The 10,726-nt window shown below is 43.0% G+C and overlaps 1 protein-coding gene across 1 annotated transcript; it reads left to right on the forward strand.

The window, feature by feature from the left end:
• The first annotated feature begins 359 nt into the window (after positions 1-359).
• LOC148782035 (uncharacterized) lies at positions 360-899 on the forward strand. The gene has a single exon (XM_088866266.1). The coding sequence runs from the start codon at positions 360-362 to the stop codon at positions 897-899; it is 540 nt and encodes a 179-aa protein (XP_088722392.1).
• The last annotated feature ends 9,827 nt before the right edge of the window (positions 900-10,726 follow it).

The raw sequence follows: 10,726 nt of genomic DNA on the forward strand, positions 1-10,726 counted from the left end.
TGGACGTTGATCGATGCCTGACTTATACTCATTATGGGAACGATAACCACACTGTCGAAGAATGTTATAGGAGGAGGAACGTGTGCTTAAAATGCGGCAAGCCCGGTCATTGGGCTTGAGACTGCCCTATGACGAAGATCGAGGATCGCCAGAAAACCCAAGGATGAGTGTTCGCCCTCACGAAAAAATCGGCAAAGGCTTCCACCTTAGTGATCCGAAGTACACTCTCAATCTGTGGTATTAAAGCTAGAACCTTAATTTATCTTGGATCTTCTCACTCATTTTTTGCACCCCATTTTTCTTTCCATTTGAATGTTGCACCTGCACACCTTAACTATACCCTAGTAGTATACACACTAATGGGAGGTTCTATTGAAATTGATAGAGTGTATAGGAAGTGTAAGGTTTCAATTGGTAAGTATGATGTGCCAGTGGACCTGATTCACCTAGACATTCATGACTTTGATGTTATTTTGGGCACGAACTGGTTGTATACCCACCATGCTACCATCAATTGCCATGAAAAGACAGTAACTTTTAGGTGTCCTAACCAAGCAGAGTTGCACTTCGAGGGCATTAGAGATACTTCCCCTTTACGCCTCATCTCTGCTCTCCAGGCTTCCCGTCTTTTGACTAAGAAATGTGAAGGGTATTTGGCTTATGTAGTGGAAAATCGGGGTGTTCAGTCCCAGTCAGAAGGGATACCAGTGGTGAAGGAGTACCTTGAGGTATTCCTTGAAGAGCTGTCGTCCCTACCCTCGGTAAGGGAAATTGAATTTGACATAGTTGTAGTCTCGGGCACTGTGCCCTTGTCTAAAGCCCCGTATAGGATGGCCCCTGCAGAGTTGAGGGAATTAAAAGAGCAGTTGAAAGAATTGTTAGGCAAGGGGTTTATCTGACCCAATGTGTCACCCTGGGGTGCACCCGTCCTGTTTGTGGAGAAGAAAGATGGTTCCCTGAGGCTATGCATTAAATATAGATAGTTGAACCAAGTAACGGTGAGGAATAATTATCCTTTCCCAAGAATCGATGACCTCTTTGATCAGCTCCAGGAGGGCCAGTATTTTCAAAGATCGATCTCCGCTCAGGGTATCACCAACTAAGGGTGAAGGAAGGAGACATCCTGAAGACGGCCTTTAGAACTCGATGCGATCATTACGAGTTCCTTATGATGTCGTTCGGATTAACCAATGCCCCTGCCGCATTCATGGATCTGATGAATAGAGTGTTCCAACCTATTTTGGATGACTTTGTGGTGGTCTTCATCGATGATATTCTGGTGTATTTGAAAAGCTGGGAGTTACATGAACAACATCCATGATCCATTTTGCAAACTTTAAAGTCAGAATGGTTGTATGCCAAATTAAGTAGGTGTGAATTTTGGCTCCCCAGCGTAACCTTCTTGGGTCACATTATTCTAAAGATGGGATCGCTGTCGACTACTCTATGGTTGAAGCCATGCTTAAGTGGGAGAGACCAATAAATGTGACTGAAATTTGTAGTTTCTTGGGGCTAGTTGGATATTCCAAGCACTTTGTGGAATGATTATCGAAAATGACACTTTCCCTAACTCGACTGACCCAAAAGAGCGTAAAATTTATGTGGTCAGAAGATTGTGAGAGGAGTTTCCAAGAACTTAAGAGGAGACTGGCCACCACCCCAATCCTAGCATTGCCCGAGGGAAATGAAGATTTCGTGATTTATACTGATGCATCCCAAAAGGAGCTCAAGGGTGTGCAAATGCAGAGAGGTAAGGTCATTGCTTATGCCTCCAAGCAATTAAAGTCGTATGAACAGAACTACCCCACTCATGATTTAGAACTCACGACAATAGTATTTGTGCTGCAAATATGGAGGCAATACCTCTACGGGGTGGTCATTAACCACAAGAGCTTCAAGTACTTGTTTTCTCAAAAAGAGTTAAATATGAGGCAAAGGAGATGGATGGACCTATTGAGCGACTATGATTGTGCAATTGAATACCATCCAGGCAAGACTAATATGGTAGGCAACGCCTTAAGTCAGAAAAACATGGTGTCCATGGCTCAATTGTTGGTGCGAGAAATGAAGTTATTGGAGGATGTAGTGGTGTGGCACACATCTGAACCTTTTGGTGAAGAAAGTGAAGTATTTTCATGTCTAAGGGTGGAGCCCCAACTCTTCCTACAAGTCCGAGGGGCTCAGAAATAAGATTCCCCACTGATGAAAATCCTCGAAGAATTGAAGATGAAGGGAAAAGAGGATTTCTCCATAAGCAGTGATGGACTGTTACGGTTTAAGGGCCGAATATGTGTTCCCAATGACGAAAGTACAAAAAGGGCCATTCTGGAAGAATCACACCACTCTCGCTACACGATACACCCTGGTGGTACAACATGAAGCGAGACGTGGTGTAGTTTGTGGCTAAATGTCTAATGTCCTAATAAGTGAAGGCAGAACATCAGAAACCTACTGGACTATTACAACCCCTGCGCATACCAGAGTGGAAATGGGAACACACCGAAATGGACTTTGTCTCTGGGTTACCAAGGTCAAGTGTAAGGCATGATGGAATTTGGTTCATAGTGGACCGACTTACTAAGGCTACTCACTCCTTATTGGTTCGCACGACCTATATGTTGGACAAGTTCGCCCAGTTGTACATCAGAGAAATTGTGAAACTTCATGGGATTCCTATTAGCATTGTGTCAGACAGGGACCCCAGGTTCACTTCTAGATTTGGGCATGTCTATAATCAACTTTAGGAACTGAGCTTTCTTTTAGCACCTCCTTCCACCCCCAAACAAACGAACAGTCAGAAAGGACGATCCAAACTTTGGAAGACATTTAAGAGCATGCGTTACTGATTTTAAAGGAAGCTGGGAGGACCACCTACCTCTGGTGGACTTTTCTTATAATAATAGCTCTCAAGCCAGCATCCAGATGGCACCTTACGAGGCCTTGTATGGAAGGAAGTGCAGATCGCCCATCTGCTAGGAAGAAGTAAGTGAAAGGAAATTACTGGGGCCCGAAATAATTTAGCTAACTTTTGAAAAGATTTCCTTAATTAGAGAGTAGCTCAAGACAACCCAACATCGACAAAAGAATTACACCGATAATCGCAGGAGAGACCTCAAGTTTGAGGTGGGAGACAGGGTCATCCTGAAGGTATCACCAACCAAGGTCATTATGAGGTTTGGTAAGAAAGGCAAACTAAGCCCATGGTTCATTGGGCCTTTTGAAATCCTGGAAAGAATTGAGAGTGTGGCTTATCGACCTGCCTTGTCACCTTATTTGGTCAATATCCATAATGTCTTCAATGTATCCCTGTTAAGAAAGAATCAACCTGACCCGTCCCATGCTCTAGAGTACGAGCCAATCCCACTCAGGGAAGACCTAACCTATGTTGAGTGACAAATTAGGATATTGGATCAAAGAGAGCAGGTGTTGCACAATAAAGAAATTCCCTGGGTTTGGGTGCAATGACAATATCACACAAGGGAAGAATCAACGTGGGAATGGGAGGATGAATTAGGAAGTAATACCCCCACCTCTTTGAATAATGATTTTGGGGACAAAATCCCTTTTAAGGGGGGGATGATGTAAGGGCCACAATTCAATTGAGCTTGATCACTCGCGGCAGTAAAGAGAAGGAAGTCGAAAGAGACGAAAGCACACGCCCGGTGCTAAGGGTGAAGGATAGTGTCGTCCGTGTGATTTGGCCTGGTGTTTTCCATGTAACATGGAGGCAACACTGTGTGCAACTGAGGGCATTTTTGCGGGTATAGGGGTTGATGCCGTGTGTACGAGGAGGCACCATAGCACGTGAGCTCGGGCAACACCGGCTGTGCGATTGAACTTATCGCCGTCTGAGGTAAAGAGGTAGTAGAAAAGGGAGGATTAATGCTGTGCGTAGGCCAGACTAACGCCACGTGTGAATGGAGTCATCATCGTGAGCATAAGGAGTAACTCCATGCACGACGTGAGGTAGCGCTTGTTTAAACACATATTTTTCCACCTTGGTCCCGACGGAAAAAAGAGGAAGCAGGTCAATAAAGCTTCAACATAGAGTGGAAATTTGGACCACCACAAAATAGACCCATAACTGGTCAAGAGCTTCATAAGCATTTTAAAAGGCCACCTACCAAGTTTCATCACAATAAAAAATATTTAAAGCGGTGAACACAAAGAAACAATTTCGACAAAATCCACCTCTAGCACCCTGAAATGGATCCCATAAACTACATTTTTGGTGTATCAAACACTTGTGGGGCCACTACCAATAGCTCCGGCATGATCAAAAACCCCTATGGGTCAAGTTTCGGCGTAATCGGGCACTCCAGGATAAAGTTATGGGTAAAATACCAAAAAGGGGTGGGCAGCATACTATTCCCATGTGGCCACCTTGCACTAAAACACCATTAAGGGTGGCTATTTTCATAGTCAGGGGCAGTGACTTTTAGGGCTTATATCTCACTCGTTCCAAGTCAGATCATGCTCAACTTTTGTGAGCATGTTCGTCTCATCAAGATGAGCGTTTCGGTAGACCGTTTGCCCCATGAAGAAGCTCGAGTAGGGAGAAAATCTTGAGAGAAGTTGCTGATCCGTGAAGAAAGTTGCAAAAAATTCAGCAGCAGCATACCCCACACCGACGGCCAAATCACGAGGCTCACATACCCGATTAGTGCGAAACCAATTGCATTATGTGCGTAAGGTCCGAGGCTATCTCTGGTCCGAACCTCGCATACAATGAATGGTGAGATTTCACACATGGAGGAGTTGAAGCTGTTGTAAATTTCGACCGCTAGATTTCAAGATTTCGACAAAAAACTCAAGACGATGAAATCTCTGTCCGGATAGGAAATAGAGCTGTGTTTGTTGCAATGTGATTATGATGGCATACTTAGTGTGACTTAGTGAAGAAACTGAAGAAAAACATTAAGAAACAAGAACACTATTGATTCCAAGTTTTTAAGATTCATCTAAAATTCAAGTCCCATGATCATGGCTTAAAAACAAGATTCATGGCTCGAAGTTGGTATCAAATTGATCACCATGCCAAGCTTTATAAGAAAACAATCATCTTTCTACGAAATGGTCATTAGAGCAACCATGGATTAGTCGTGGAAGATCACACAAGTTTTTGGGCAGCAGCAAGGATTGTTCTTGAATTCCACACAGTGTTAGGCAAGGTCAAAATAGTCCTTTTGCACCCATTTTTAGAATTTCTTTTAATTCAATTAAATTGTAATTATCTTCAATCTTAGGTAGTTTTTGGGCATCCACCCATGTTTTGGCCCAATTCTATATAAACATGCAAAGCCAAATTGTAAACACCCATACACAATTCTTCAATATTCAATAAAGACTTCATTTTTTCTTGATTGTGTGGGTGCATCTTAGAGAGAGAGAGGAGAGAGAAGAAAATGGTTGGTACCCCTTGATAAGATAATTTTCTCTCTCCTCCCCTCCCCTCTTTCTCTCTCCTCTTTGCTCTTTTCTCTTCTCTCGGCTATCTCACTTGCTCTCTCCTCCCCTCTTTTCTCTCTCCTCTTTTCTCATCTCTATCTTTCTTTCTCTTTCTCTTTCCTCTTTACTCATCCCTATATTTTCTCTCATCTCTCCCTATCTCTTTCTTGCTTTTATCATTATCTCTTTCTCTCTCTTCCTCCTCTAGTCTATCATGTCTCTATTCTTCCTTCTTTCCTTCATCCATCCATGGCGTACCTCTTACCTGGTGTGATGTCTTCTTGCTTTTGAAACACAAGCAGTGGGTTGAGTCTTAGCCTGAATGGTGGGCTGAGTCTCCGTCAAAATCCCCTCTCTCTCTCTTGTTCCAAACAGCGGAAGTCCTTCGTTGTCTGTGCTCTCACTCTCCTCCCTCTTCTGACTCAGCTGGCGAAGCCTTAGAGCCACCTATCTCTTTTGTCCTCTTCTAACTCAGCCGATGAAGCCTTAGCACCGCATGTGTCTCCATTCCCTTCTTCTTCTAACCTAGACGGCGAAACCTCAGCACTGCCTGAGTTTTCTCCTTCTTTTTGCCTCAGACGGTGAAACCTCACCGTCACTTGAGTTTTCTCCTTTCTTCTGTGTCAGACGGCAAACCCATAGCACCACCTGAGTTTTCTCCTTTCTTCTATCCCAAATGGTGAAACCTTAGCACCGCTTGAGTTTTCTTCTCTCTCTTTCTCCTAGCCCAACCGGTGAAGCCTTAGCACCGCCTGTGTCTTTTCTTTCCTCTTCTTCAGTCTCAACAGATAGAGGTCCATTGCCATCTGAGTTTCTTCCTTCTCCCTATCTCATTGCCATATGTGTCTCTCTTCCTCTTCCTTCTCTCTCTTACTCCTCTCTGTTTCTCTATCCTTTCTTCCTCCTTCTCTTTTTTTCTCCGTTATCCTCTCATGCTCTTCTAACTTCTTTTTCTTTCCTCTTCTTTCTATTGGTTAGGTGCCTCGATCTCGCCCTCCGAATCCTTTTAGGGATCGGGTGGCACGCATCTCAGGTTTCAAGAGAAGACCCGGGATGTTTTTGAGATCTCTCTCTTGAGAACCTCATTCGAGAATGAGGGCAGGTGTTACCAATCGATGAGAGAGGAATTTAAGGTGGGTTCAGGACTTACTCGGGCTGGCTCACGTGAGCGGCCTCTTAGATCACGAAGAAAGCCCCCCAGTAATAAAACTAGTTCGGAATCGCTGCTCTTGACTTGTATTTTTCTTGTTTTCTACAATCACACACATGGAAAAGGTATAAGACAGGTGGATCAGACCTCACCCTTTTCCTCTTTGATGAACATACACAAGAATGCACATTCAAAAAGAAAGATAAGGAAGAAAGATGGGGGAGAGAAGAATTTGACTGAGTGGGAGGATCAGAGCGGTGACTAAGCAGATGAATAATTGACATGACATGGTAGTAAAACTGGCACGATAACTAAGACCGGCTCACAGGATTACTACTAAATGTCATTACCAGTACCAACTAGCTGGGCACGATCGTTAGTTTGTCATGGTAATAAAGCGAGCCAAGTAATCTTGGCACAACAACATTACAGCTAAACGACAAGACTACCATAAGAGGCTAACCTCAATCCCTCTTAGTCGAATGAAAGAGTAACAGAATGATGGTTATGAAGAAAGAACAAGAAGTGAAGTAAGAGAAGAAGGGAACAGAAGGAGGGAGAGAGAAGAAAGGAAGAGAAGAGTATGAAAGATGGGAGAATAAAAGAGAGAGAGGGAAGGAAGACAGTCAGTGCTAGGCATTGCCGACTGTGTTAGAAGGAAGAAAGAGAAAACATAGTCGGCATTAGGCTTCACCGACTGTGTTATACAGAGAAGATGAGAGAGAAAATACAATCGATGCTAGGCTTCACCGACTATGCTTGAAGAGGAGAGAGGAAACATATTCGACGTTAGTCTTCATCGACCATGAGGAGAAGAGAGAGAAAATACAGTCGGTACTAGGCTTCATCAATTATCAGAAGAAGAGAGAGAAAATGCAGTCTGCATTAGGCTTCATCAATTGTGAGGAGAATGGAGAAAACAGAGTCGACATTAAGCTTCATCGATTGTGTCAGAAGAAGAAAGAGAAAACATAGTCGATGCTAAGCTTTGCCAATTGTCAGAAAAACAGAGAGAAAACACAGTAGGCACTAGGCTTCATCGATTGTGAGGAGAAGAGAGAGAAAATGCAGTAGACATTAGGCTTCACCGATTGTCAAAAGAAGAGACAAAATATAGTCGACGCTAGGCTTCACCGATTGTTAGAAGAAGAGAGAAGGAGAGACCGAGTCGGCGCTAGGTGTGCACTAGTTATGATAGATGATAAGCAAGAGAGAGCGATCGAGCCGGTGTTAGGCTTCGCCGATTGTGATAGAAAAGCAGAGAGAGAAATTTAACTAATGCTAGACTTCGTCGATTGGCTTCAAAAGAGAAGGAGAGAGAAATTCAACCGGTGTTAGACTTCACCGACTAGCTTCAAAAGAGAAAGAGATAGAGACAATAAGAGATATAGAGATAAGAATGAGAAACAAGGGAGGAGAGAGAAAGAGATAGAGATGAGATAGAGGGGAGGAGAGAGAAAGAGATAGTGATGAGATAGAGGGGAGGAGAGAGAAAGAGATAGAGGTGAGATAAAGGTGAGGAAAGAGGAAGAGGGGTGGAGAGAGAAAGAGGGGTGGAGAGAGAAAGAGGGGAGGAGAGAGAACGAGATAGAGGTGAGATAAAGGGGAGGAGAGAGAAAAAGAGGAGGAAATAAAAAGTTACCTGCCCGAAGGGTTTCGACCCTTTTCTTCTATCTCCTCTCTCTCTCTCTCCAAGACGCACCCAAGAACTTCAATAAGAACGAAAATTTTATTGAATCAATGAAAAATTAACCGAAGGTCCTTACAATTGGCTTTGCACGTTTATATAGAGTTGGGCTAAAACGTGGGTGTACACCAAAAAACGAGCTAGAATTGAAGATAATTACAATTTAATTTAATTTAAAAAGATTCTAAAAATGGGTGCAAAAGGACTGTTTTCCCACTGTCTAACAATGTGTTGAATTCCATGACAATCCTTGCTGCTGTCCGAGAACTTGCGTGATCTTCCCTGGCTTACCTGGGGTTGTTCTGATGCTCGTTTCATCAAAAGATTATTGTTTTCTTGTAGGGCTCGGTATGACGATCATTTTGATACCAACTTTGAGCCATGGATCGTATTTTTGAGCCACGATCACCAGACTTTAAATTTGCTTGAGTCTTGGAAACTTCAGATCGATAGTGTGCTCGTTCCTTGATGTTTCTTCATGATTTCTTCATTGAATCACACTGAGCATTCCGTCACGATCACATTGCAACAAATGTAGCTTGATTTCATGTCCGGTTGAAGATTTTATCGTCTTGACTTTTTGACCGAAATTTTGAAACCCAACAGTCAAAATTTACAACAGCTTTGATGCCTTCATGTGTGAAATCTAATCGTTTATCATATGTGAGGTTCGGACAAGAGATAGCCTCAGACCTCACACACATAATGCAATTGGTTTCGTGTCAATCAAGTATGCAAGCATCGTGATCTGACTAAATGAACGTGGTGTGCTGCTACTAAATTTTCTGCAACTTCCTCACTGATCAGCAACTTTCATTTAGTTTTTTTCTATGCTCGAGCATCGTCATGGGGCGTAGCACATATCGAATTGCTCGTCTTGATGAGATGAACACGCTCACCAAATTTGGGAGCGATCCTACATGGAACGAGTGAGATATAGGCCCCAAAAGTGATTGCCCGTGACTGTAAAAACGAGTCACCTTTAATGGGGTTTTGATGGAGTTAGGCCCGACAAGAAGAGTGTGCGATCTACCCCTTTTAAGTATCTTTCATATAACTTTATCTTGGAGTGCCCGATTAAGCCGAAACTTCACCCATAGGGATTTTCGACCATACCAAATCTAATGACAATGGTCTCACAGCTGTTTTATGCATCCAAAGTATGTATTTAGTTACAGGATCCATTTCAGGGTGTTAGAGACCGATTTCGTTGAAATATTTTCATTGTGTTCACTGCCTTAAACACGTCTGATGGCAATGAAACTTGGCAGGTGGTCTTTTGAAGTGTGGATGAAGATCTTGACTCATTCTGGGGCTATTTTGATACTTTCAAGAATTTCCACTGTTTTGTAGGCTTTATTGACCTGCTTCCGATCAGGGACCAAGGTGCTGAAAAATAAATTCAAACAACTTGCCCCACTGAATGTTGTGCTTCAAGAGAAGCAATAATGACAATCATTCAGAAAATTTCTTTCAGCTTTTACTTTTTTTGTTCCTAGCCATAGGACGATGTGAACGTCGAGGAGATTCACATAATGGTGTAACTAGGATGCTCAGATGTAGGGATGCATTGTTCACGGGTCCGTCTATGGAGACTTTAGGGGGAGAAGAGAATTTTTTGAGGGATCTTGTCAAATTCCTCACCCTCATGCAAACTATTGGCAATTCTGAAGCTGAGGATTTTGTATGGACCTCGTCAGTCAGAGTCAGGAACGTCCGGCAATTGAGTGCCATGTTGAAGGGCATTGTTCCCATTTGGCCTGGCTTTATTTGTTTGCATTTGGTTGGTGTTGTTTGCTGCTACACTAGTTTTTCTTTTGATGATCAGAGTACTACTATAGGTCTCGCCTACTGGCTCCAGTAAAGGGATGTTTTGTTAGTCGATCCCGAAGGTCTTGGCTGGCTAGGTGACCTGAAGTCTCTGGTAGGTTTCACCCTAGCTTTGTCAGTTTCTAGCCTTTGTAGTGTTTGTTTCTAGAGTGCATTTGTGACCTCATGGGAATAATGTTTTTCCTCATGAGACTTGTCTTATCATCTTGGCAAGTCTTCTATCTTTTGAGTCCTTTTGCAACTGGACTTAGGCTGTCCAAATATTTTCCTTGAAGCTTGTATTTTTGGATTCCTAGAATAGTGACACCAGGGATTTTCTTCTTTTTGAGTGAGGACTGAAGTAGCAAGTGCTGCATCAACCTATTTATTGTCCAAGCGTTCTTTGTGGACTTTCGCTTGAACTTGGGAAGCTGCACGGTAGAGATGATATTCACCAACTTATTTTTATTTTGAGGCTCTTTTACCCATGACCTTTCCACCATGTCCACCCTTTTCATCAATTTTTAGTCACGATGCCCTTTCGGGTTTTCACCGTGCCCGGTTTTTATTCACGAAACTCTTTTACTCATGGTTTCGTGACCATGGCCATCCGTCATTTGTACTCATGGCAT

Source organism: Amborella trichopoda, chromosome 5 (genome assembly GCF_054954075.1).
Source record: "Amborella trichopoda isolate Santa Cruz 75 chromosome 5, AtrichopodaSantaCruz75HAP2 v2.0, whole genome shotgun sequence".
Taxonomy (NCBI): Eukaryota; Viridiplantae; Streptophyta; class Magnoliopsida; order Amborellales; family Amborellaceae; genus Amborella; species Amborella trichopoda.

Bases quoted from the DNA above. Each gene is read 5' to 3' on its own strand.
- LOC148782035 (XM_088866266.1), top strand. From the start codon at position 360: ATGGGAGGTTCTATTGAAATTGATAGAGTGTATAGGAAGTGTAAGGTT.